This window comes from Megachile rotundata, chromosome 4 (genome assembly GCF_050947335.1).
Source record: "Megachile rotundata isolate GNS110a chromosome 4, iyMegRotu1, whole genome shotgun sequence".
NCBI classification, from domain to species: Eukaryota; Metazoa; Arthropoda; class Insecta; order Hymenoptera; family Megachilidae; genus Megachile; species Megachile rotundata.
The window spans coordinates 17,767,989-17,795,980 of NC_134986.1; the positions used below are offsets into that span (position 1 = coordinate 17,767,989).

At 35.8% G+C, this 27,992-nt stretch overlaps 3 protein-coding genes across 8 annotated transcripts; 2 read left to right on the forward strand and 1 right to left on the reverse strand.

Annotated features, from left to right (window-relative positions):
* Nucleotides 1-64: 64 nt before the first annotated feature.
* Nucleotides 65-25,250, forward strand: Pgant5 (polypeptide N-acetylgalactosaminyltransferase 5). 5 transcript variants are annotated; one of them, XR_013037869.1, is made up of 10 exons: nucleotides 71-545; nucleotides 15,770-16,566; nucleotides 16,840-17,158; nucleotides 17,384-17,561; nucleotides 17,961-18,141; nucleotides 19,773-20,011; nucleotides 20,082-20,216; nucleotides 20,289-24,447; nucleotides 24,560-24,873; nucleotides 24,982-25,250. XR_013037869.1 is itself a non-coding variant. In XM_076530696.1 (8 exons), the coding sequence occupies exons 2-8, from the start codon at nucleotides 15,951-15,953 to the stop codon at nucleotides 20,436-20,438; spliced, it is 1,818 nt and encodes a 605-aa protein (XP_076386811.1). In that variant the 5' UTR covers nucleotides 71-545; nucleotides 15,770-15,950; the 3' UTR covers nucleotides 20,439-24,875. The 5 variants fall into 5 exon arrangements, 1 of the variants encoding a protein (XP_076386811.1); XR_013037871.1 differs by lacking the exons at nucleotides 17,961-18,141; nucleotides 24,982-25,250 and adding an exon at nucleotides 19,008-19,188 and having other exon boundaries at nucleotides 65-545; nucleotides 24,560-24,875; XR_013037868.1 differs by lacking the exon at nucleotides 24,982-25,250 and having other exon boundaries at nucleotides 24,560-24,875.
* RpL37A (ribosomal protein L37A) lies at nucleotides 22,856-23,781 on the reverse strand. The gene is made up of 3 exons (XM_003708029.3): nucleotides 23,641-23,781; nucleotides 23,140-23,268; nucleotides 22,856-23,028 (listed from the first exon to the last, which is right to left on the reverse strand). The coding sequence occupies exons 1-3, from the start codon at nucleotides 23,641-23,643 to the stop codon at nucleotides 22,882-22,884; spliced, it is 279 nt and encodes a 92-aa protein (XP_003708077.1). The 5' UTR covers nucleotides 23,644-23,781; the 3' UTR covers nucleotides 22,856-22,881.
* On the forward strand, nucleotides 24,741-27,877 carry LOC100881662 (SH3 domain-binding glutamic acid-rich protein homolog). Of its 2 annotated transcripts, none has more exons than XM_003708028.3 (5): nucleotides 24,741-24,873; nucleotides 25,646-25,828; nucleotides 25,920-26,066; nucleotides 26,250-26,290; nucleotides 26,449-27,877. In XM_003708028.3, exons 1-5 carry the CDS (start codon nucleotides 24,829-24,831, stop codon nucleotides 26,600-26,602), a joined length of 570 nt encoding a protein of 189 aa, XP_003708076.1. In that variant the 5' UTR covers nucleotides 24,741-24,828; the 3' UTR covers nucleotides 26,603-27,877. The 2 variants fall into 2 exon arrangements, with proteins under 2 accessions (XP_003708076.1, XP_012151946.1); XM_012296556.2 differs by lacking the exon at nucleotides 24,741-24,873 and adding an exon at nucleotides 25,110-25,247.
* Nucleotides 27,878-27,992: the final 115 nt, after the last annotated feature.

Genomic DNA, 27,992 nt, shown 5'->3' on the forward strand with positions numbered 1-27,992 from the left:
AAAATAGACATACGTATCGTCATTCTGCGATTATATTACCGCGATACAAAAACTGTGCTTAGCACAGACAAGAACCAACTTCAGTACAGACAAGAACCCGCTCGCTTCAGCTACCTGGTCGGTGTACAAGTAATCCATATTATTGCACGTCGATGATTACACGAAGTGTAATTATCACCGGAGTCAGATGACGAAAATAATTCAAGATCCGACCACGAGCGGTGTGTCAGTCGCCATTGCGGAATCAATGAAAGCGAGTCGACCGTGAATGGAGTGCAGGACTGTCCCTTTGCGTCCGATAAATCTCGACGTCGGTCGACGGGGCTTTCGATTGTGCGTACATCAGCGATCGTGGCCAGTATCGATATCAGCCACGCACCCACCGTCAGAGCGTAGAAAGTGCTACCTACGGATGTCGAACAGGTGTCCCCACTTCGTTACCCTAACCTCGGCGGTGCTCAGTGCCTCTGCAGTGTCGGATGTACACGTATGTGCGACGTACGGGATGTGCACCTGGAGGTGTTCTCGTTTCTAGGTCATAAGAGGTGTGTATCAATGAAATTTGTGCTAGACCAGCATAGTTCGCGGAAACATAGGGTGCGTGCGGTAACGGGAGAGGTCCGCGTGTGACGGTGAATTCCACATTGGACAAAGTGTATCTGAGTTGACCGATCGTTTGCTCCTGTCTGGCGTCTCTTGATAGTTGGATCCGTTGTCGTGTACACTTGCGTGCAATATTTGTTTTCTTTGGACAAAGACGGTTGTAGGGATATCTTGGGGATCGAACGTGTAAACTTGAAAATGTGTGAATTTCTGAATTTTCAAATTTTTAAACTTGTAAAGTTCCAAATTTCCGAAAGAAATTTATAGACTCCTAAATGTATAGTTCTCCGAAGTCTCGCACCCCCAAATTCCGCAATCTCCTTAAGTTTTCAAACCTCCAAATTGTATGAATTCCAAACTCGTAAATCCGTCCACTTTCCAAACTCTCAAATTCACAAATTATCAAACCCGTAGAGTTCTAAATTTCCAAGTCCCAAAATCCGTATAATTCTAAATTTGAAAGTTTGTAAATTTGAACTCTACCACGTAAAAAATCAACGAGTGGTGGGGCCTCTTTCCCCTACGTCGCCATTTTCCCTAGGAAAGCCTACCATGCTCACCGGTGTACGTGTTCGTGCACTCTTGTGTCCTGCTTTCCTTTCGTCCTGTTCGAGGAATCGAGCTTCATGGACGTTTTGATCGCGCGAAATTTCACCGCACGACGACCATGAAACATATTTCACCCAACCCATGATCATTGTGAAATTGTGACGCACCGAAGCTCGTTGAACTGTTACATACCGCGACGAATTCCATGCCGGTTACCGTTGTGCGTGTAATAACAGACTTTTTATAGTGCATAGAATCTGGACACGTAAAAATTGTGCTACAGAGGGAGCAGTTTCGACTGAACCAGAGATTGGCGAAAGAGTGTGTTCTCGACCAGAGAGGATTAAACTGGGTAATGTCTTTTTAGGCTCGTGTCACGCGACAATTCTCGACCATGTGGTGTGCAAGTTAACGGTGCTACGTGGATAGGTGGTATATATGTGTTATTTGTTCTCTGGCGCGTACACAGTACACGTCTTTTACCGTGAGGATACACTGTTAACCGATGTTTGCAAAGATAAATCATTCTCACGCGTTCTGCGTATGTACATATGTGTATGTTACGCATTTCCGATTCAATGCATAACCGTACCGCCACCGCGACGCACGGATTCCATCTCGTTCTTGTTGGCTTGATCATGAAACGGGTATGCGGTCTTATTTCACCGGTTCTACGTTGGTATTTCGTTTGACTTCTGAAGCGTTGATTACCTCAGACAACTTATAACTGATTTTGTATTGTATTAAGGGTGATAATATTCTGTGAACAGTGATATTTTCGAAAATAGTTAAACCAAAAGTTCCTTGAATGTCAAATCAACAAAATTCCATAGTGTAAAAGTTTGAAAATTCCGGTGTCCCGCCATTCGGGGTTAAAGGAATGCGGGACACACCTGCTTCTCTTACACCGGTATCAGCTCAAGGTTTTCGGTAACATGGAACGCGTCGAATTTTGACAATGATAGATTTCGTTTCGCGCGAAAGATCGAAAAGAAAAGAAGGAGCACCGTTCGATCTGTGCCAGTATAAATGGTCGCGAGCAGCCTTCATTAAGAGGGAATAAATTATTCATGAAGAGAAGCCGGTTCTTTTCCCCACAAAGAACGTTAAATAGGTAAATGCAGCATACTTCGACGGTGATTAATAAAACGAGCGAAAGGTTCGCCGGTAAAGTTCTCGACGGTTGACGAGCCAATTGACCAGTTGAAGATGACACGTTACTCGACCTGCAAGGACACGTGTACTCGGTACCTATTGCGATCCTCATTATGCAGTTACGACCAAACGTTTCCTTTGCGGTACTACGGTATAACACACTGATGGGCAGATCAAGTGCTCGCCGAAAAGCTTGCGGGCACAGACGTATACGGAATATTTAATAATAAGAAGGCGGAAAAGTTTTCAAAGGATAAAGTGGCTGAAAGTACCCCTGAATTTCTTGTATATTCGACTCGCCAAAAAATGTCGCATACCAAGTTTCCTGCATATGAGAGTTACAAGCGAAAGCCGGATTATCGAGTTTCACCCTATTTTCCCCATTTAGTGACATGCTAAAATTTAACATTATAGACAGAGTATGTTAGAAAATTCTAAATTCAAAGGAAAATTTTTCTCCATAAATCATCTTTCTGCAATTTGCTGTTGTGTTGTATTAATTATTAAATAAATAAAATATAATATACTAGAATTAAATCATTTATTCTTATAATTTTAAATAGAGGTATTTGAAGAAGTTGACAATGAAGAATTAACTGTCAGCGTATTATAATATAAAACCGTTGTAAGGGCACTTTTGACCACATTATCTACCCTTTAGAAATTCAGAAATATTCTAATTGAGGCTGCTCATCGATGCCTGTGTTATACCCTTTAGCGATGACATTTACAGATCCCATCGGTTCGATAATAAAACAATTTACCGCGTTACCTAACCTCACCCTTAGAGGACCGTAACGGTTGAAATTTAATTTTAGATTCCATTCGATGCCATATATTATTTTTCGAGTGTATAGTCAGTTTAAATGTTACATCACGTAGATTTGGGACACAATTGGCCCGGCTGTCGCTCACCGATTAAAATTCAACATTTTGCAATATCGACGCGAAACACGTGAATAAATTTAATCTTGATATTTCGTGCTAGGGAATTGTAAAGTTCCGAAATTCGAGGGGATTGATGGCACACGTTGAATGCAACTCGGATATTAAACGGCGCGGCGCACGATTTTACAAATACACGTATTTGTTTTACTCATTATTTACAATTAAATTTTCAACGTGTTTCGATTTAACAGAGAGGATTTCATTTAATTTGCGAAAAAACGATATTAAACTTTCCGCTGTGTACACGAACGGTTATCAAAGGCAGGCCGGAAACTTTTTAATGGTAATTAAATACTGCCACGATACTGTTATTTCGTTTACATTTATATTAAAAATATTTTCCCTCGGAGCATAACTGAAGGATCAATTTTTACACGCTTTTTTCATAAATATTCGCAGCACCAATATTGACATTCAAAAAAATTCTGACATTTTGTAACGAAGAAAGGTAGATATTTGAACAATTGATAAGATTATTTTTGACGTGCCTCGAGATCGCTATCTCGTTGTCATGCAGCATATAGAAAGTGGAACGTCCTGGCTGACTCAGTTCGCCTGCATAATTCTCTTCAAAACATTTTCTTTTTTTTCATCGCGGCATATAGTAATTAAACGACGCTAATTAAGCGTTTCAAACACAAGCTAACGTGCGACCAAATTAAGCACTTTGAAACTGCTGTGCTGGGAAGGTTTCGTTGTTCAAATGAGTATATCAGACTCCTTCGCTCTGTACCACCTTTTTTCTCTTCGTTTGTTCTTTCTCTGCCTCGTGTTAATTATACACAAAGAGCTGAAGCAGTCTTATATTTTATTCATTTATGTGCGTTTCCTTTTAGTCCACCAAATTTTTCTGAGGTACAATGATTAAAATATAACATCATATAAATTGTCAGAACACTATTGAATGATGTCAGTTATTGATTAAAATGTTTGTGGAGATTGATTATACATAAAGAGCCAGAATGAGCAATTTTATATTTTACACATATGTGTTCATTTCCCTTTAGTCTACAGAATTTTTCTCAGGTACAATCATTAAAATATAACATCATATAAATTGTCAGAACACTATTGAATGATGTTAGTTGTTTATTGAAATGTTTGTGGAGATTGATTATACATAAAGAGCCAGAATGAGCAATTTTATATTTTACACATATGTGTGCATTTCCCTTTAGTCTACAGAATTTTTCTCAGTTGTAATCATTAAAATATAACATCATATAAATTGTCAGTACATTATTGAATGATGTCAGTTGTTTATTGAAATGTTTGTAAAGGTTGATTATACATAAAGAGCTAGAATGAGCTATTTTATATTTTACACATATGTGTGCATTTCCCTTTAGTCCACCAAATTTTTCTGAGGTACAATCATTAAAATATAACATCATATAAATTGTCAGAACACTATTGAATGATGTCAGTTGTTTATTGAAATGTTTGTGGAGGTTGATTGTACATAAAGAGCTAGAATGAGCAATTTTATATTTTACACATATGTGTTCATTTCCCTTTAGCCTACAGAATTTTTCTCAGTTACAATCATTAAAATATAACATCATATAAATTGTCAGAACACTATTGAATGATGATAGTTGTTTATAAAAATGTTTGCTGACATTAATTATACATGAATAGTCAAAATGAGCAATTTTATATTTTACACATATGTGTGCATTTCCCTTTAGTCCACCAAATTTTTCTCAGTTACAATCATTAAAATATAGCATCATATAAATTGTCAGAACACTATTGAATGATGATAGTTGTTTATAAAAATGTTTGCTGATGATCTTTATACATAAAGAGCCAGAATGAGCAGTCTTATTAAAAAGACAAAATTAAATTATAGAATCATATTGTCAGTACAGTATTAAAAATTAATACCACATACAAATCAATTGAAATTGTCAGTACACTACTGAACATCATTTATTGAAATACTTGCTGACATGAAGCTTCGTTTAAAAACAACTGACACCGCCATTTAATTGCATTATAAAACTTGCCGGATCATCGATGTCTAATTATAGTCACTCGCCAAATAAAAGTACATTTCTGAGCTCCGTTTAATTTATGGCCGGTAGCAACTAGTCAGCTGTTATGTAATCGGAAAGCGAAATACTCGAAATAGTATGTCAATAATTTCGAAAGGAGAGTTTAAAGCTTACTAGAAATCTGTAGATTCTACCGGTAGCACGTCGTAAATTGCGCCACCGCACTCTCAATTATCTACCGCACAATAACTAACCTCGTAGTCTTTTTTCTTGTTCCGTGTTTCGCCGCGTATGTACACAGGTATATGTACATTACATACATGAGCTTTATGAAGCCGCGGTTAGCTCGCCGCCAGCTTATCGGCGCCCGTACAAGAAACCTTTAAAAATTGCTCGTTGCACTTTAACGACAATTGTCCGCGGCATTCGCGACCTTATTCCTTTTAATAAAAACCGTGTTCTTAAAGAGGCGTTTTAACCTATCTGTGCGACCATTTCGGAACGAGTATCGATCCCGTACGTGGTTCAGCGATCTTGGATGAATAATTCTAGTAACACGAGATAAGTGATCGTTGAAATTTAAGAACAGATCAGGAAACAGGAGCTAGGGTTTAATTCATACGTTATTTTAGAACAGGTGTATTATTTAATGCGTTCCATTGTTAATTCTCCATTACCCGGAAAACTTAATGCCGGTTTTGTGACCCGTATAAAGTGGTGCGTAATAACGGTATTCTTACGATACCGACGATCCTCATTGTGCAGCCGGCATATTGGATGCCGGCATAATTGCAGCCGTTGTTGCGAATTTCAAAACGCGATAGAAATTGTGGAAAAGCTCGTCGTCGCGCAATATTGCATCTTAATCTCCGTGAATAAGCGAGTTTTGTATTCATTTTCATTTACTTCTGACCATCGCTGTTATCGATCGCTCGTAAACTAAAAGGCACGTTTGCACGGCGGAATTCTCTACCGTGTGCATTATAGAGCAATAACGCTGGCTGTTTTTTAATAAACAGCTCAAACCCACGCTACGGGTCTCGTTACACGAAGAGGCGTTATCTATCCGTTTCAGCCAATAAATTACACGACTACGTGATTTTCTGGTCAACGTGCAGACGCGATATTCGACGCTTATATGCAAATTTCTTGCAGCTAGTGTTTTACAGAATTGATAAGCTTTCTTCGTGATGTTAGAACATTGTCTATTTTATCTGATTCATTGTCTGTATATTTCAGGTATCGGAATATATTGAAGGCTACTGGTAGAATTTCTTTTGCGATGCAATTAATCGCTTTTGATGGTCGTATGTTTCTTCGTATGACTCTTATTCTTATATGCAAATTTCTCACAGTTAGTATTTTACAGAGTTGATAAGTTTTTTTCATGGTATTCGAGAATAACATTGTCTATTTTTTCTGATTCATGAATATTTCAGATATTGAAATATACAGGGTGTCTCACAATTAATGTAGCAGCCACTAGGCTCGAAGCTGACGCTCTCGCGTCTGCGCATGCGCAAACCTCGCGCTCTCGCGTCTGCGCATGCGTAAACCTCCTTACTGTTTTTCCTTAATAATTCAAAAACGGAGCTTTAAATCCCATTTTCGCAAAGGGAAATCTTATTCAGAATCACGTCAGCTACCTCCCATTTCAGGGACCTACACAACTTGTAGACTCATTTGGTATATTATACCAAAATTATGAAGATTGACGACGTACAACACTTACAATAGATTATTGACTTTTTATATGCTACATCACCTTAGAACTTTCTGTGCTTCGTCAGCAAGTATTCTCTTAAACATCTATGTTTCTCATTATTTAAATAATTTAGCCTCTTATAATATTTTGATGAGGTAGACTCGTGACTTACGGTTCAAAATTTTGCTTGAATATTTAATATACTTCAATTTCAAGTTCCAATTATAATTTGTACAGTCAAAGACTCGTGACTTACAGTTCAAATACGACAAATCTTGATTTAATATTTAATACATTTCAATTTGAAGTTCCAACTATAATTTGTAGACTCAAAGACTATACTGGATGGATATACATAAACAGTAATATATTTCAGTCGCGTTAAACATGGACCAATTTGACAAGATCAGATAAAATATATGCAGCAGCTGTTAATTATAACTTTTGCAATTTTGTATTCGCTCTTCTAGTTATCAGTTTGCCACACCTCGGTGCTTAAGAGTGAGTTAGATAACAAGATCCATATTTGCTACGAAATGACTCAATTCAACACGCGTACAAAGTTGATTGCAGAGTTCGGGAAACAAATAATTATTGCACGATATTTAATTATCGAAAGTATGTTAAAATAATTTTTGATGCTGTTCACGAATTTAGTGGGAGTTAAAAAATTATTCGATCAACAGTTTCGAGATTGAATTTAATTATAAATGAAACATCAGTTAATTAGTGTTCGGATGGAAGCTTAATTATTTAGAAGCCTGAAACTTTGACTAGTTTTTCGTAAAAAGAACATAAAACCATCGTGATTTTATGGAAAGTGTTCTTTTCACAAGCGAAAGATGAAAGAACGAGAATCTGGAGTTCTATCGGGGCGCGAAATCGATAGAGAGTCGTAGCGAAGATATATATCGTGAGACGTGTCCACGGAGTTGAAACGCTTTTGTAAAATCCATAACGCTCAAATGTATCCCGTACGTGTTCGGCGGAAAAGTTATCGCACACCGGCGCGTCGTGAAATACGCGCGAAACTCGCTTGGAATCCGCTAGCGAAGAGGCCTCGAGAGTCTCGAAAGTGGCTCAACATCTCGCATCCATCAGCGTGAAAAGCGTGAACAAGAGAAACGGAAATTACGTTGTTACATTCAATTTTCGTTCCCTCGTGTTTCGAATGCCAGCTTTACTGCACGAAACTCGAATGTAGCTTTGCGCGAATGATCGTGCAGCGGGTCGGCCAATTTCCGCAGCTTGCTGATTTCTTACTGCTTCGTTTTATTTGATGATCGATGCCGCTGAACCGGCGAAACAGGAACTTTCATGGGATTAAATCCGATACGATTTGATTCGGTTTGATCCGAAGCTAATTAACTCTCGACGAGATTCAATTAAATGTAATTCGAATCCAACGTGATTCAATTCGATTTATACATCGTTCGGTACAAATTCTAACGTGATTCAATTTGGTTAGATTCAATTCCGATGCGAGTCAATTTGGGGTGATTCAATTTCGACTGATCTCGATTCGAGGGGATTTAATTTCAATGCATTTGGTTCAGCGCTGTTCAATTCTGACGTGGTTTAATTCGAATGTAATTCAATTCCAACACGTTACAATTCGAATGTAATTCAATTCCAACACTTTGCAATTCGAATGCAATTCAATTCCAACACGTTACAATTCGAAAATGATTTAATTCCAACGTGTTCCAATTCCATCGTGATTCAATTCCAACGTGTTCCAATTCCATCGTGATTCAATTCCAACACGTTACAATTCAAATGCAATTCAATTCCAACACTTTGCAATTCGAATGCAATTCAATTCCAACACGTTACAATTCGAAAATGATTCAGTTCCAACGTGTTCCAATTCCATCGTGATTCAATTCCAACGTGTTCCAATTCCATCGTGATTCAATTCCAACACGTTACAATTCGAATGCAATTCAATTCCAACACTTTGCAATTCGAATGCAATTCAATTCCAACACGTTACAATTCGAAAATGATTCAGTTCCAACGTGTTCCAATTCCATCGTGATTCAATTCCAACGTGTTCCAATTCCATCGTGATTCAATTCCAACACGTTACAATTCGAATGCAATTCAATTCCAACACTTTGCAATTCGAATGCAATTCAATTCCAACACGTTACTATTAGAATGTAATTCAATTCCAACACGTTACAATTCGAATGCAATTCAATTCCAACACGTTACAATTCGAATGTAATTCAATTCCAACGTGTTCCAATTCCATCGTGATTCAATTCCAACGTGTTCCAATTCCATCGTGATTCAATTCCAACACGTTACAATTCGAATGCAATTCAATTCCAACACTTTGCAATTCGAATGCAATCCAATTCCAACACGTTACAATTTGAATGTAATTCAATTCGAACATAATTCAATTCCATCGCGATTCAATTCCAACGTGCTTCAATTCGAGCATGGTTCAATTCAAACATTTTTCAATTCTATTGTTATTTCCTTCAAACATGATCCAATTCCAACATGGTTCAATTTGAACTTCATTCAACTTTGTTCAGGTGAATTCAGTTCTAAAGTCAATTACTTAAATGTGATTCAGTTAAACTCCATTCAATTCGATGTAATGTACTACTTAATTGTACTCTAGTTAACTTTCTTATCCAATTCATTCAATTCCGACGCAATTTAATTCTGCGTCATTAATTCAAGGCGAGATCAACGCAACTACGACTTAGAAATTTCCCGCTTTGTCTATTTGCTTCTCACGCTATATTTTTCCAAGCAGTATAACAAAAATTTGTTCCAATAGTCGGCACATGCCGAACATAATATACTTTTCTAGTTATCGTAATCGTAGGAACGAGCACAAGAATAATCTCCTTTTCCGGTACATAAAAAGGTCTTATCGTGTTAGTCATGTAAAACGATTCTATGTTAGAACATCAAAGCTAGCGCAAAGTGCTAACACGACGTAATCAGTGAAACTAGAGTTATTGATCACTAATGGAACTATTTCGATTGTTTTAAAGTGGACATTAAAAATATATTAGAACCGCATTTGTCGTAATAAACCGCCCGGTTTATCGTAAATAATTAATCGATTATCAACGGGACAGTTAAACAGAAATTTATGGTACTTAGAACGGTAATAAAAAAACAATATTATCTGTAGGTCACAATATCCATCGTTGCTGTCTATTTGAACCGAGTTATCGCTCGTCGAAGAATGATTTATTATTCCTACTGTTTATTGCGTTACTGTCATTTTAATTAAAACAGCTTAATAGAAAATGGGATGGATCTAATATTCGATCTTCAATTATATTTTAATAATAACTTCAAATATTTCAGGAATGTTAAATATTTCACATATTTTGTAAATGCAGAAGATTTACGGTCGTATCTGAATTTTTCTCTCTGACTTTTTTGTAGTTTCACCTGTGGCCAAACTGCAGCTGTTATGTGATACGGAGCTATGATATTTTATGTATTTTGTAAATAAGATTTACAGTCGTACTTTTTCTCTGTAATTTTTTTGTAACTTCACCTGTGAACTGGAGCTACGTTATGTTATATCAAAAGTTTATCAAACACACAGAAACCACTTTGATTCCACCTACGTGTTTCAAGCACAAATTCTCAATTTTACGTTTGATCTATTTCCACCAATTACCGAATACCATACACATAGTTCCAAAACTGTTATCAATTTCAACTTATCGAGCCTAACCGTTTGCTGAAACAACGTTGAGCAACATCGTTTGCCAGAGTGCATCATTTCATTACTATTCCGCTAATTTGCGTTTGCAAGTTAGCCGGTGTATTCTTTTCTTTGCGAAATACGATTCCTTCCACGAGATATTCGGCTCTCGGGCCGGTGATTCTGATTTTATAATTAACAGTCCTAACGTCGTGATGTCGTAACGTCCGATTGCGTAGACCACAATGAGCTAATCGTTCAAGCAAGACAATCCAGCGACTCTTCGATTAATTCATATTCCTTGTACGATTGCTTCACCGATTGGAATTATGGTGTCTCTACTCTGTAAGAGAAATGTGGTATTTTATCTGGAATTTTAATCAGGTTTAGTTGAATGGACTGTACTATTTAAGTGGTTTGAAATTGTCACGCGTTCAATAGCTGTGTTACTTTAGTATATGTTGGATAATCGCGTGTTACATTAACGCACGCTAGATAGTCACGCGTGGTATTAATACACGTTAGATAGTGACGCGTGGTATTAATACACGTTACATAGCCACGCGTTACAATTACTACAAGTTAGATAGCCACGCGTTGCATTAATGACACGTTAGATAGCCACGCGTTACAATTACTACACGTTAGATAACCACGCGTTACAATTACTACGCGTTAGATAGCCATGCGTTACAATTACTACACGTTAGATAGCCACGCGTTACAATTAATACACGTTAGATAGCCACGCGTTACAATTACTACAAGTTAGATAGCCACGCATTATATTAATACACGTTAGATAGCCACGCATTACAATTACTACACGTTAGATAGCCACGCGTTACAATTACTACACGTTAGATAACCACGCGTTACAATTACTACACGTTAGATAGCCACGCGTTACAGTAATGACACGTTGGATATCTACACTTTACATTAATGACACGTTAGATAGCCACGCGTTACAATTACTACACGTTAGATAGCCACGCGTTACAATTACTACGCGTTAGATAGCCACGCGTTACAATTACTACGCGTTAGATAGCCACGCGTTACAATTACTACACGTTAGATAGCCACGCGTTACAATTACTACGCGTTAGATAGTCACGCGTTACAATTACTACACGTTAGATAGCCACGCGTTACATTCATATACATTAGGTAATCACGAGTTACATTAATATATGTTAGAGAGCAACGCGTTACATTAATACGCTCTAGATAGTCACGCATTATATTAATACACGTTAGATGATCACGCGTTACATTAATACACGTTAGGTAATCACGAGTTACATTAATACATGCCAGATAGCCATGCATTATATTAATACATGCTAGATAGTCACGCCTTATGTTAATACACATTAGATAGTCACGCCTTATGTTAATACACATTAGATAGTCACTTGTTATATTAATACACGTTACATTAATACACGCTAGACAATTCCGCATTACATTAATACACCTTAACTAGCGTTACATTACTAATATTGCTTATTTGGACTTCCAATACGGCGCGAGCTAATTCACCTATTAATTTCTAATGCAATTAAATTCGACGCAATTCAATTTCAACGACTCAATTCGATGTGAATTCTAATGTTATTATATCGGCGCGATTGAATTCCAACGCGATTCAATTCCAGCCTGATTCCATTCGACACGGTTGAATTGCAACCCTATTTAATTCATCATCATTCAATTTCAACGTGGTTCGATGCGATTCAATTTCATTATGATTCAGTTGTATTGCCATAAGGTGATTATGTACCATGTATTGCCAATCAATCACATTTGTCAAGAGAACAAATTGGAATAATATTTTTTTAATTATTTAATCTACGTGACGTAAATCTCTTCGGCAACGATACAGAAGTTCGGTTCGGTTGCAAAACGAAATCATGAGAATGTCGGATTACCAAGGAGGAAGTTAATGGCTTTTCCCTCGGCTGGCTCAGAAGAGATTTTCATTGTTCTGAGTTCTAGTGGTTTTGCTTTCGTAATTCGGATTGTAGCTCAACGGAAAGAAATATGTTAACGCGCTAAGGGAAGCGTTGTAATTAATTTGCATAGGTGTTCAGCTAGCCAATGTCTTGCAGAACACCTGCGTGGCTTAAGTAATTAGTAGTTGTACAGATCTCTTAACGAACCACAATTGTTCGCTCGTATCTACCAGTTGTGTAATCACAAATGTATCAGCTAATAGATGTTCAGGCTAGACGTTCAAATATTTGAACGTAAGACCTACATTTATGGAAAGAATAACTCGATAAGATTTCATAAATCCTACCAAGTTGAAAAATTCCTAAAATTAATTTTCATTTTCCCCTAAATTAAATTTGGATTAGAAACTGTATTAAAATAGAAGACCGATTAAGACTGTAGATTATATAATCTTTGTGTAATTTTAATGGCCCTCCTCAACGAGAATCAATACTGTATTTAACCCAGTTTATGATTCATTCTCACGATTCGGCCTGAGATTTATTGATCAGAATTTGATTTCTAACATTAGATACAGAATTGACGAATGGAGATAATTTTAAATCTTGAGAATAGAGATTTATCAAAGATCTATGAAAGATAGCTCAAATTCTATTTATTACTTGAATCAGAATTTATCCTACATTTGCAACCGTCTGATACCGCATGTAATCCGCGTAAACTTCTTTCAAATTGTCTCTCACCTAATCTCTTGAAATGAGACCAGTGTCTCCAACAGAGGCAAATAAGAAACGATTTTCCGTCCCGATGGCTTCCTGGCCGGCAAGATAAAGAGATGCAACGAGAACGGAACGAACTTAACCGGATGGGCTATTATTTATACAGTTCGTAAGCTTCTTAAGGAGAATCGCGTCGCTAAAAGGCAAGAAATTCCAGAGTCGTTCACGCCTATAAGAATGATAAAACGGTTGCAACGTGCTGCGAGTGGAAACGTCTCTGTTTACGAACGATGACTTTAACGAGGACACGGTTCCTGAGAAAATGCCGCAGACCGCCGATGCTAATTAATTAGCGTGTGCGCTAAATAATTCACTTTCATCGCGATAGCGACGACCGCGAGTAACAGCGGCTGATAATTGCATGCGGGGAACAACGGAAATCTATCGAGGAAGGAAGATACCACGTGGTTCTTCCGGCTTTGGTACACAAAATTGGCATATGTGGTTGGCAACCGTTGCTTCCATTTTTACAGATTATTAAAATATCGCTTTGGTACATTTTTTCAGCACTAAAATTAAAATAGTATTTACAGGTAACTAATAGAATTAATAGCTTGAAGTTTGATGAAAAAGGTCTACATGAACTTAATACAAAATGGTTGTCTGTATAGAAATTAAGGACTGACTTTGAACAGGCTGAAGATCAGCATCTACTAAAATTAAAATAGTACTAACAGCTAATGGAATTAATATGAAGCTTGAAGTTTGAAAAGTCTACATGAACTTAATACAAAATGGTTGTCTGTTAGTTACAGAAATTAACAACCAACTTTGAACAGGCTCAAGATCAACATCCACTAAAATTAAAATAGTACTAACAGCTAACTAATGAAATTAATATGGAGCTTGAAGTTTGAAAAGTCTACATGAACTTAATACAAAATGGTTGTCTGTTAGTTACAGAAATTAACAGCCAACTTTGAACACTCTCAAGATCAGCATCTACTAAAATTAAAATAAGACTAACAGCTAACTAATGGAATTAATATGGAGCTTGAAGTTTGATGAAAACAGTCTACATGAACTAATACAAAATGGCTGTCTCTCAATTACAGAAATTAATAACCGACTTCGAACAGGCTCAGCATCTGCATACATTTACGTTTTTAGATAGCATTCAGTTAGTTAGGATGTATCATACTCTTGTGTATCCTAACAGAATCACTTCATATTCCATCCACTAAATTTCGAAGTTCTCGTCACAGCCGACACTCCTATATTTTGTTTGATGTTTCCAAAAGTTCCACCGCGGTCCTCTATATTGCTAGCCAGGACTTCGTTCAGCCTCAACAGAGTCCTCGAAGCGCTCATCAAACTTCAAGTATCCTCTCAGCTCTTGCGTGAAATAAGTTACTATCCGCGCGAGTGCTTTTCGGATGAAATTGAGCTCAAAATGCGCTTGATACCCCTAGCACATTAGCTCTATCGTATTACTATCGTGTTATAATTTTCAAGTGCTAATAAACTTTGTTAGAACATAGGCTTTCTTGGTTAGGGTCAGTTACAAATCAAATAGCAAACTTTTTATGAACCTCGCTAATCTCACGCATTTAATGTTTTTCTATCTCAATTGTTACTTTTCCCTGGGAAATATCATTAGAATGGTTAGCGAAACGCGTCGAATCCTTTCGCTGATTCCCACACGTGCCCTATTCATTATCCGACAGTGAAAACTCGTCAACAAAGATCGAGCAAACACTTAGACCAGCGAAATGCAATCGTACGAGACGAACGGTAAGAATGTGCACGGTGTGCACTCGGTTATCGTGCAGAGAGCACCGTGGTATACCTGCGGTTTAAACGCGGCCAAGAAACGAATAGAAACTAATCGATAATGGTAAATTGCTGTATGTATTATGCACGTAATAAATAAACAGTCGAGACTTCTCGCGTGACTTCCGGCTCGATTGTTCACCACAAGTACGCTTAAGGAACGTGCAACGTCGTTTAGCGACCGTAGCGGAGGACGAGGAAGAAACCAGGTGTATACTCGCGCCATGCGACGAATTATTTAACTGCAACATTGAAATACTTATAAGAGACTGCTTAACGTCAAGTTCGAAGAGTACATAATGGGTACCTGGTCTAAAGTTAGACATCGGTGACCGAGTGGTTACTGCGGTTTCCTTCGAAATTCCTCCCAAGTCCATTGAATATGTAGTCAATTAGTCCGTTGACCGAACAGACAGTTTCCCATGGGACTGATTCCTTGTTCCACTAATTGATCCATTAATTGCTTTGCACTCTGTCGCTCAAAAATGTTCGATGTTCGTTACTCTATAAACTCGAATGCACCTGTAAATTTGACAGTTAATTATGTGGAATAGAGATTTTAGAGATTCGAATAAATTAACCATAAGTCCTTCTGTTTCAGGTTACCGAGGCAATAGTCATGTAATACTTGGCAAACGAGAAGGCTGATCTCTCTCCCCTTATATTCGGTTGTGAACGCTTCCCCGTAGCAGCTCCTCCCCGGTCGAACCTCGTCGTAGCTTCCGATCAATCGCGGATCGGGTGATGATCTCAGGTCACCAGACAACAGGCTCCGTCAGAAAATGTTCCGCTCCAAGATTCGCATTCACACGTGTCAAGTGATACTGCTCACGTCGCTGGTATGGTTCCTGGTGGACGTGATGGTGTTGATGCTCTATTCGGACTGCATCGGAGGGTCCGGATGGGGTTGTACCGAGAACGGTAAACAGCAGGCGTCGCTGACCGAGGAGAACTTGCCGCACGCGAAGGCCCTGACCAAGGAAGAACAGCAGATCCAGTCGAGCAACGAGCACAGCAAGAAACGATACAAACAGTCCGAGCTGCATTTTTGGCGACCCGCTAAAGTCGTCCGCGAGAACAAGGGTAAACCCGGCGAGATGGGCGCAGCTGTGCACATCTCGCCGGAGGACGAGGCCAGGCAACAGGAGCTCTTCAAGTTGAACCAGTTCAATTTGATGGCCAGCGACATGATCTCCTTGAATCGGTCGCTTAGGGACATCAGGTTGGAGGGTTGCAAGACCAAGAAGTACCCCAAGTACCTTCCGGACACCAGCATCGTCATAGTGTTCCACAACGAGGCGTGGAGCACGTTGCTGAGGACCGTTTGGTCGGTCATCAATCGATCGCCACGCACGCTGCTCAAAGAGATCATTCTGGTTGACGACAAGAGCGAGCAAGGTACATCCATGTGAAGGTTTAACAGATTCTACTTATAGACAGTAAAAATTTTTGGGTGTAAGTGTTGTACATTAGAGAATCAAGAGTTGTATCTTAAGAATCGTATGTTACCCGTGTCTGTACATGTCGAACACGTTGATACTTCAGATTTATGTATGACTGTATTTGACACTTAAGATGATAATCATCAGATCCTCTTCAGATTGAACTCGAGTTAAGCTACTTATGTAATCGCTTATCGGTGGAAATTTTCATCATGGTCTTCATTCACAGATCACTTAAAGCAAGACTTGGAGGACTACGTGAAAACGCTGCCCGTCCCGACGTACGTGTACCGTACCGAGAAGAGATCAGGCCTCATAAGAGCTAGACTGCTCGGCGCGAAACACGTGAAGGGTCAAGTTATAACGTTCCTGGACGCGCACTGCGAGTGTACCGAGGGTTGGCTGGAACCTTTACTTGCCAGAATCGCCGAGAACAGATCCACGGTCGTTTGTCCTATCATAGATGTAATTAGCGACGACACGTTTGAGTATATTCCTGCTAGCGATATGACGTGGGGTGGTTTCAATTGGAAGTTAAACTTCAGATGGTAAGAATTAGTTAAGCTACTTGTATGATGATGATAGGAATATAGAGACATGGAGAAGTTGGCATTGGAAATATGGAAAGCTAAAAGTATTGGAATGTTAGGATGTAGGAATTTGAGGATATAAAAATTTGTGAATACAAGAACTTGGAGAATTTAGGAATATACTATTTATTACCAGGTGAACAGGTATACCTCGGTTCACCATTTGTTCCTTGAATTTTGAAGGTATAGAGTAGCGCAAAGAGAAATGGACCGAAGATTAGGAGACAGAACGGCGCCTCTGCGTACACCAACCATGGCTGGTGGATTATTTTCTATTGATAAGGAATATTTTTATGAATTGGGTGCCTACGACGAGGGCATGGATATTTGGGGCGGTGAAAATCTAGAAATGAGTTTCCGGGTGAGTATAAATCAATCTTAGTATTAACGTTATGTACTTATAATGTCTTGAGAGATTTGCAGGTGTTTCTCAAAGGGGATTGAGTTATCTAAAAATAAACATACGCAATTCTGTATTTGCTTTTACAGCTAAAATCTTTACTACTGTCGGTTTTATAGAGAACTTCTTTTCCCTATAGTGTTTTTTTTTTAATTGTAGTTAGATCTCCAGTTTACTTCACGCGTTAATATGGAACTTACTATATGCATCATCTTACAAATCTTACTTAGAAAATTAAGATTCAAAGATTATAAATAGGTGATCTCCTCTTTGGGATGCTAAATCTAAGTTTGCATTCCAATTGAAGGGTTTAATTGTCAACATTTCATGTTCATGTGTGAAGTAATAAGTAACTTGTAGGTATGGCAATGTGGTGGAACGTTAGAAATCAGTCCATGTTCACATGTTGGACATGTATTCCGAGACAAGAGTCCATATACATTCCCCGGTGGTGTCAGCAAAGTAGTTCTACACAATGCGGCCAGGGTGGCCGAGGTCTGGATGGATGAGTGGAGAGATTTTTACTATGCCATGAACCCAGGTTAGAAAATAACGTGTATCTTCTCTAGTTTACCTTATTTATTCTACAAATTACTTCAATAACACTGACTGTTCGACAGTGAACATTAGCAATTCTGAAGTATCGTTTTAGAAAAGTGTGCGTTTTAATTTATTTTAACAAGAAAAATAAGATAAATTTTATTAAAACTTTGATGTCCCTTATACGCTAATTAACTGAGTACATTACTGAGTAATAAACTGAGAAGAAAATGTATGTATAAACTTAACGGGTATCTGATACAATCTAATCAAAGATACAAGGAGGATTATAGCACACTTTAAAGTTTATTTGTATTGAAATGTATTTTGAAGTATAATGTTTCGTATAGATCTATTATTTTTTCTAATAAAAGTTTTCTTAAATTTTGTCATAAATGGTAATAAGTATAACAAACTAGATAAAGTATTAACACCCGTAATGACGTAGTTCGTATTAAGTACACTCCTCGGTATATTAACCAAATATTTATCGTACATCTGTATAATTAACATATGCGTATCGATACATAAATGTATTTTTTTTAGTACAAATATCATCGATTTATTTTAATGGTGTGTGTTCGTGTGTGTGAAAATTTAATTTGCAGGAATACGATTGATTTCTTTATTTTTCAATATACTTTGGTATAGTCTTAACCACTCATCCATCCAGCCGACTAACAAAATGAGTTTGCTTGCTTTTAGTTGATATTATTTACGAGTTTATTATAGGTACCCGAGAGGAGATCGAGCGTCCATCTTGACAAATTCTAATTTAATGTATTAGCTCTTTTTGTTTTGTTTCCTTGCTCTGTTTTGAAACTACCATTGTAATTGCTAACATACTAACAGAACTGAGTTGGTTAGATATGGATGTGTGGTGGGACATTGGAAATCGCAACGTGCTCGCACGTCGGTCATGTATTCCGTAAGTCAACACCATATACATTCCCTGGTGGTACGAGCAAGATAGTGAACCACAACAATGCGCGACTCGCGGAGGTCTGGTTGGACCAATGGAAGTACTTCTATTACAACATTAATCCAGGTAGCACTAACACCAGTATTTCTGGAAAAAGAATAGACTGCAATATCGCTGAGTTCTCGAATACCTTTACGTATACTTTCGCTTATTTGTTTGGCATGTTATTTTCTGTCCGTTTTGTTTCTACTTTGGTTGGGTGATGGTACGCTTTTATAAGTTGCATTCGCTGTATGCTTAAACAGAGCTGGGTAACGGCTACATACGCATATATCAGATACCCGTTAATATTAGGAAACTAATAACGAGATTCCTTTTTTGTTTTGTACGTTTTCATAAAATAAGAAAGTGCTATGACATATAATCTGAACAAAAGAATTAACAGATACAGAGCTTGAAGAAAAAACTGATAAAATAAAATTTTGTTTCTTAATGTCTCAACAAACATTGATATATAATAGCACAATTACTTCCAAGGGCAAGCAAATATCATTAATACACCACACATGGCAATTTCTTTATTTTGGCACACACTTCTGATCACACCTTTCTTCCAGTGGAGATTCATACATGCGAGCACATTAATTGCATCATGTAGATTCAAAATGATCACTTGTTGAAGGATATTCAAACCAGTATTTTACTTGTAGGTGCTCGAAACGTAGCCGTGGGAGATGTGTCCGAGAGAATTAAACTAAGAGAACGTCTGAAATGTAAAAGCTTTAGATGGTATCTAGAGAATATTTACCCAGAGTCCCCAATGCCGCTAGATTATTATTATTTGGGTGATGTACAAAATATTGACACACAAACCTGTTTGGACACTATGGGTAGAAGAACCGGTGAAAATGTTGGAATTAGCTATTGTCACGGATTAGGTGGCAATCAAGTCAGTAAACCAAATATCTTTTTTTTAATTTCATCCAGTACTTTTTACCTATGTAAGCTTTTCTATTTAGGTATTCGCTTATACTAAACGACAGCAAATAATGTCTGATGATATGTGCCTTGATGCAGCTAGTCCCCAAGGTCCTGTCAAGATAGTACGATGCCATGGTATGGGAGGAAATCAGGCATGGGTTTATAACGAAGAGGTATGTTGTAGTTAAATACATCTGCAAAATGACTGTTAATGTAATGATTTATTTACTTGTTTCTGTTTGTAGACAAAAATGATTAAACATACGAACACAGGACATTGTTTATCGAAACCTCGTTCAAACGATGCAATGCAACCTGTCCTAGCACCGTGTGATCCTCATAATATTGGTCAAAAATGGATTATGCGTAGTAAATTCAAATGGCAAGCCAGCTAATACGAGCTGTTTCTAAATGCAACACATTTATGCAATACTTGTTGATATATTTACTACTACATTAAAGGACTGATAGTCAAGAAATTTCTGTACATGCAACATCAAGATGATAGTATTATAATTCATAAAAATAGTTCAGTACCATCAATCCACCAAATGGAGTTGACGACGTGAAAGAACTTAATCTATACCTTAAACACGAGAGATTGAAGTTAATGCGTTTAGTTACATAGGATTTATTTACTGTTGCTAGCAGTATCATGTATTTACTGCCATTTCTCATGGTATGCCTTGATTGAAAATGCACAAGTGTTGAGAAAGAAGAAAACTATTTCCAACTATGTGTGAAGATGTATACAAGTGATATGAAGAGACACCTATGTGAACATTTTTTTTAGTAAACAGTAGAGAGAAAAGCATATCAGACCACTGTTATAAATAAATAATTGTTAATACTAAAGAAGAGACATATTTGATAATGTGGGATGAGTGCAATGCTGGATGACTGGAAGATAATATCAGTGCGCTAAACCAAGGTTATGTTTACAGCATAAGTGATTACTATTACAGAGAGTGAATGTTGGAATGCAAGCGAAATTACTGTGACACTATCGACTATGATTTAGAACTTGTACTGTATAATTTTCTAGCGATTAGGGAAGAGCACTGAATCTTTTTATACTGGTATTTCTAACAGTTCCTTGTTGCATCTCGTTCATATTAATTTAGTTGTTATTTTCTTTTATACTTGTTTCAAACGAAGAAAGGTACTTATATCTGAATTCGCCATAGTAATATGAGATTATGTTAACGCATCATCGTTTAAGCATACGAAAAAGTATCAACTGTTATTCACCGCTTTGTTATACTTTCTTGAATTCGAGGCAGAACGTCTTCCGAATTTTCTTATCGAACAAAAATATAAGTAGATATTTTTATGATACTTCTAAGATGTTTCATAGCTATAATTCTTCACAGATTCAAACTCCTTTTACCTTCTGTGTACTAGAAGTGTGCCGAAAATTTAGAGTGCAATATACTTCTTGAGTAAGACTTTGAAGAAGACAGTTTCCCGTGACTAATGTAAAAATGTTGTTACCAGATTCTAACGCCCTTCCCTTGCATTACCGTAGAGTTGAACAATTTTTCACGCGCTGAAAAGATAGTCAACAAAATGTAAAGCACTGTTTCTCGAAAATGTTGACTGATACACTTACGTTTGACGACAAAAATAATTAATTCTGTAACTTAAACGAGGAGACACTGAACTACATTTATAATATTTAAAATATATACGACTCTGAAATTTCAATTTAGGACAACTTTGATAATAAAAAGTTATGCTTAATTTTATGTTACACAAAGAAATGGTGATGGTGCAACAAATTATCATTTACAGCTTAATTATATGTTTAATTATTCATACATAACTATAGTATTTATTTTTGTACAGGACTCGACTTTTATTAAATCGATACATTACTTGAATAATAGATTTTTTAATTAATAAATATATTAGCAGAATTTGTAGATAAATTATAAGTTGTTTAAAATGATATGGTTAAGTTTAATTAAATTCAATTAAGAAAACCAATCACAAATATAGAGAATATAAAGTCAATAACAATGTGTAAACACGAATCATCGGTTCAACCTGTTTATTATAAATGTATGCATATTATTTTAATATTTTCATTGGATTTATTTTACGATTATTGTTTGTAATTATTTATAAAAATAATATATCGTTAATTAAAATAATGATGAGAATTACATTAACATTTAAACGATTGTTAAAATATTGTTACACAAGAATGTATGTACGTGTCTACAAATATCATTTAGATAATGAAAAGACAAATATCTGTTTTTGTTACTTATAATACAAAAAAGAATTTGAAATGAATATACCTTTGAAGACAATAAAATATCCCAACATGTTTCATTAAGTTCAACCAATTTAATAAAATTTCATACTCTTATAATTATTAATTCAATTATTTTGGAAAAAGTGTTATGTATTTATGTTTTGCAAAGCTCATGAGATAAGACTTACTATACAAAGTTTATAAAAGTAAAATTATGTATTTGTGGTGAAAATTAATCTATTAGAACACAAAAGAATGTAACTGTAAATAGACACATTATAATTCTGATGTGCCTCCAAAATAATTTTTAAATACTCTAATATAAATAATGAGGTCTTAACATATACTACCAAGTACTGCTTGAAAAAACTTACAAGTCCTATGTATTATAACAATGAATTACTAGAAACTTATTAAATAAAAAAAAAGTAACTGTACTTGGCTTTAGTATCATTCTTTTACCAAAATAATTCTTGTTAATTGAAATCTTGATTTACAAATATAAAGTAAAATTAGACTTATAGGTACAAATAAACTGAACTACTCAAATATACTATAAGATATTTATTGTTTACTTATTGTTCTTTTACTTCACGTAATCTTCTAACTGCTGACCTAACAGAGGCAGCAGCTGTAGTTGAATAAACCCATGCACCTCCAGCAACTGTCCTCTTGCATCGTTTGCATGACCAAATTCCTACAACGCTCCTCTTCATCGCGTCCTGTAACACAAGACAATTATTTCACGTATGAATCATTTGCTATAGTTTGTCAAACATATGAAACATTGAGCATAGCAATACTGAATAACACTTATAAAAGGTAATATTTACCTTGCCGCAAAATGTGCATGTGTATTTACTGTGTTGAGTGATCTCCATCTTTTTAACCATTTTTCTGAGGGAGGCACCATATCGGGTACCATACTTCCCGGTGATTCCAACCTTCTTTGTACGCTTAGCCTAACAAATAGGAATAAATTATAATTGTACATTTCTTATAGGTGTTAGGTTATGATGATTACATATTTGCAGAGATGTTTTAAAGGACATGAAGATCTTTTAGATTTTGTAAAAATGAACTAAATTAAACACGTTCGCTATTTTATTTCTGTTTTATAAAACACTCTTTAGAAGTGAAAAATAGGAAGATCTTTAATGAAAATATAAACAACGTCATGTCACTACTTTAAGTCGCTACTTAAAATAATGATTTTGATCAACTATACAATATACATTTAAACACTTCGTCAGTAACGTTTTACAATGTTAAATAACAAACTCTGCCAATATTTATATAAGATTTACATAATATTTTTCAATAACAAATCTTACCATTTTGCGCAAATATAACGTTCGCTCCGCAAGAACCGGAAAAAGAAATAAATTTTAAAGTCCAATTCTCATCGCACGTACAAATCACCGGAAATGCGATACAATAGCGCGCACTTACAAAATGTGCGATTTTAAACTACGGATTATAAAAATGAAACTTGTGTTAATTTATGTAAAGTTTTTAATTAAATTCTTTTTCTCAACAATATCCAAGGAGAATTCAATTTTACGGTACGAGGAAAATAATGAATACAATTTCGTCCAAATTGTTTGACACGGCAACATACGAACATGATGAATAATGTAATCTTAATTCATGAAAAGCAATTTTTCATGGATAGATAACTGTTCAATTGACCTCAATATTTGTACAGTTAGATTTTAATGAAGTGTTTAGCGGTATTGCAGTTGCAATGAGCTCGTGGCTTCAAGAAACCGGAATTCGTTACATCAATGTGCATGAGAACACTCGAATACCGGCCTAAAGGTGCATTTAGACTAAGCGAGCGAATGCTCATTTTTCCCACGATTAAACAAAATTCAAGTGCAAACGAGCATTCAGCAATTGCTCGCCAGATCGGATGCCAAACGTGAAAGAATGCTCTAACAATTTGAAAAGATTTAATTTTTAAATAATTCAAATCAACATGCTTCGATTTTTGTCCTCCCCAATTCGATACAATTTAATTCTAGCGTGATTCATTTCCGCATGATTCAGTCTGGCATGATTCAATTCACGCATTCCATTTGGCGCCTATCTCGAATCGATGCGATTTAATTTGCATGTTTTAATTCGAAGTAATTGAGGTAGGAAATGACTCAAATCGATTATTTAACATAATTCGATTTAATGTAATTTAATTGAACGTATCGAATATTTGAATGCTCGTTTCAAATTCTACGAGCATTTGTTCAATAGGTTCGTGATCGTAAAGTGTGCTCGTCGCACGAGCGAATGCTCTTGTTCGTTTAGTCTAAACGCACCCTGAAATGACGTAGCCAGTGGATCCCAGACTAGCCAGACCTGTGCCCTGTGCGTGTTAAATCAGTGTTGCTTATTGCTGGCAATCTCCGAAGTAATCGTTTATAGTGATTCACCTATCACTATTAATCCGCGAAACTACTAATCGTGGCATACACCGAACAGAAGTGCCAAAGTGTCAATTGGTACGAAGGTGTTGGCTAACGATGGTTGTTAAAATCTACATATCGGGTATCAGCGGCAACAAGGAAGTGAGTGCGAAACACCCGTAGTGACCAAAGAATATAAAAATATTTTGTCCGAGAACAGAGAAAGAGAGGGAGTAAAAGAGTGTGTGTGTATATTTGTGTGACTTGCAGAGAATGCCAGATTTACCGGGCACCTGAATTCTTACGATATTTCACGTCTACATTGTATCGAATTACGTCCGAAATTTTACGGTTCAAACGTCGATTTGGGATGAATGCTGTCAGACAACATACGGAACAATTTACCGCTCGAACCATTCATTTCACTTCGAAAATGCAACTTTCGTTTCGTTGGATATTTAGAAAGTGTATATTAGATTCAGTGAACGATAGGGTGGTTCCAAGTCTAATAAAAATATTAGAAGCGTTTACCGAAGGTATAGGATAGAATTGGAAATAAATTCATGACAAATAGAGCCGAAAGTTTTTGATAATTGAACGTTTTAATTGATGTTTTTCGTTCTAATTCGAATTCGTTATTTTAGGCATCGCTGATTTTTCTACTTTTGCTTTGATCTTGTTTCGTATCAATTCACGTGTATTTTTTATTACCGTTGTTAATACCGTTAGGTTTTAACGTGAGTAATGGTTGATGAAGATACAACGACGTGTTTCTTGAAATCGATAATTGTTTTGTGTTGCACCACAGTGTGAAATAGCTAATGTTCTGTTATCAAGTCTTAAAGATAATTAATCATATTATTATTGTTACAGAACATACTTTCATGGAAAAGTAACATGCTTAAAATGAGATCTTGCATTCTTTTTTTTTCAGGTAAAAAAGAGGCAACAACGTGTTTTAATGATATTAGATAGTAAAAATGTGGAATATGAAATTATCGATATAACAGAACCAGGAAAAGAGCTAGAGAAAGAGTTTATGCAATCTAATAGTATTGCAAGAGAAAGTAAATATCCATTACCGCCACAAATATTTAATGAAGATGAATATTGTGGGGTAATTATTTTTATATCAGGCAATAAAACATTATAAGTAATTGAAAACTATATTTTCAAATTTTATATTTGATCTATAAATATTCTTGTAGGATTATGAGGATTTTGATTTGGCAAATGAAATAGATGAATTGGAACAATTTTTGAAAGTGGCGCCTCCTGCTAGTGCAACAGAAACTACTGTTGATTCGAATCAAAGTAAAGATATTCAAGAAAATGGGAATACAACAAGTCGAGAGGTATAAATTATGATTGATTTACCCTTGTTCAACACAGTGTAATTAAATGTTGATTACAGTTACATTTTTTAAAATGTGTATAACATTTGGTCTGTAAATGTCTAGTTACTTTTATTTACCTATTTTTGTCCTTGGAACTAAATTTGTACTGTGTTCAAACTAACTACTACATGTTTATTTTAGCCTTCCATAGATAAAGATGTAGTGACAGAACAGGTAGAAAGGTAAGCATTATAGACATATTGATTGCATTATTTGATAACTGATTGTGCAAATTAGATAATTGACATAACTGTACATATGTGTGAATAGAAACTACAAACTTGTTATTGTTATACATATATATGATTAATAATTTAAAAATAATATTTTGTCATCATAGCACGAAGGAGAGGATAACTTTACCAAATGAGTCAGATGAATCTAGACCTACAGAACATGATGGTGGAACAAAAGCTGAAGAGGATACAGAACATATGACAGAGAATGTTGAAAAAAATGAAGAGAAATCTGGTGATCAAGAGAAAGAAGAGTAGGTGTGAAATAAGCCCATATGATAGTGGGACATTCATATTTTTTTGACATACTTGGTTTTTTACCAGTAAGGGTATTTTATAAAAGTTATATTTATCACACTTCTAAGGCTGAGTGAAGGTACTGCCAAGATAAACTTCTGCTTTGCAGGAAACATGTTAAAGAAACAGTATAATTGAAATATAAGTGATACTTTTATAGAAATATTTTATAGTGCAATCAAGCATGTTTTCACCATCAGATTTTTAATAGGTCTGATTAAAAAATATGAATTAATTTCACTGTTTTTCATGTCGGTAGTTTATATGAACTTTTTTAATTCCTTATGATAATATTTTTGACCGTTTACGCTGTATTGTGTCTCTTACTTTTAACTTCAGTTTTAATTATGTTTTAGGAATAATAAATTTTCAGTATTGACGATGTTTTTGTTTTGTTGTTTACTAAAAGTATAACAAAGAATTTAAATAGATTTATTTTCATTTGAAATTGTTTAATTTGGTTTTATTTCAGATTTCTTATTGAATAGTCACCTTATAATTGTTTTTAATTGTTCACTAGATGCCTTTATATGTTTATCACTGATCTAACTTATGAACTATATTTGTACTGAAAAATGACTTCCATAAGTTGTACACAATTTCAGTTTTGGATTTTAGCCGAGATTTTAAATTAATATAGGTTTTTATTATACAAATTCGAATAAATTCAGACAGTACAACACTCAGTTTTGCATGAAATGCAACTTTTACAAAAGACGACACAAAATTAGTTACGATAATCTTTACAAGAACCGTGCGCACTAATATTTCATTATGGTCAAGTACGTCCTAAAATAATTCTCGATACTATTTCCATGAAGGTTAGAATTAATTTAGAAGATTTCTTAGTTTTGCGTAATCTATCTCATAAAATTGCGATTTAAGTTGTTATATTTATAATGATCCTATTCTTATTATTACGAATCTAATTTTGAAAAGAACTGAATATAAAACCGGTATAGATCAATTTCTAGTGATAGAGAGTATTGAAAGTCTTCGACTCATTTGATCAAAGGCCTATTTGCGATTGTTTCTACGAAAATTAATATCGATAAAATATGTTTAATCATACTATATTACCCATTTACACGGCTTGCAATAGATTTACTTACTTGCTGATCAGATAATAGGCAGGTACTCATTACGAACAAATCAAAGCTTTATGCGAGTTATGAACCATTTGTTAAGGGGCGAAATGAGCTATAAAAAAAATAAAATTCATGCACGAGATAATAAGCCTGACTAATTTTAATATAACATACCGCAGCTTTTAAATATCAGATATCTGCTGTTATAATTAAGCTAGCAAACAAAACAATAAAAAGCTTTAGTATTTTCAAATTGAGATGTC

Coding starts and splice junctions, on each gene's coding strand:
- Pgant5 (XM_076530696.1), top strand. CDS start 15,951: ATGTTCCGCTCCAAGATTCGCATTCACACGTGTCAAGTGATACTGCTC. Junction 16,567..16,839: donor TGACGACAAGAGCGAGCAAG/GTACATCCATGT, acceptor CTTCATTCACAG/ATCACTTAAAGCAAGACTTG. Junction 20,012..20,081: donor ACGGATTAGGTGGCAATCAA/GTCAGTAAACCA, acceptor TTTTCTATTTAG/GTATTCGCTTATACTAAACG.
- RpL37A (XM_003708029.3), bottom strand. Junction 23,029..23,139: donor CATGCACATTTTGCGGCAAG/GTAAATATTACC, acceptor CTTGTGTTACAG/GACGCGATGAAGAGGAGCGT.
- LOC100881662 (XM_003708028.3), top strand. CDS start 24,829: ATGGTTGTTAAAATCTACATATCGGGTATCAGCGGCAACAAGGAA. Junction 26,067..26,249: donor GGAATACAACAAGTCGAGAG/GTATAAATTATG, acceptor TGTTTATTTTAG/CCTTCCATAGATAAAGATGT. Junction 26,291..26,448: donor GTGACAGAACAGGTAGAAAG/GTAAGCATTATA, acceptor TTGTCATCATAG/CACGAAGGAGAGGATAACTT.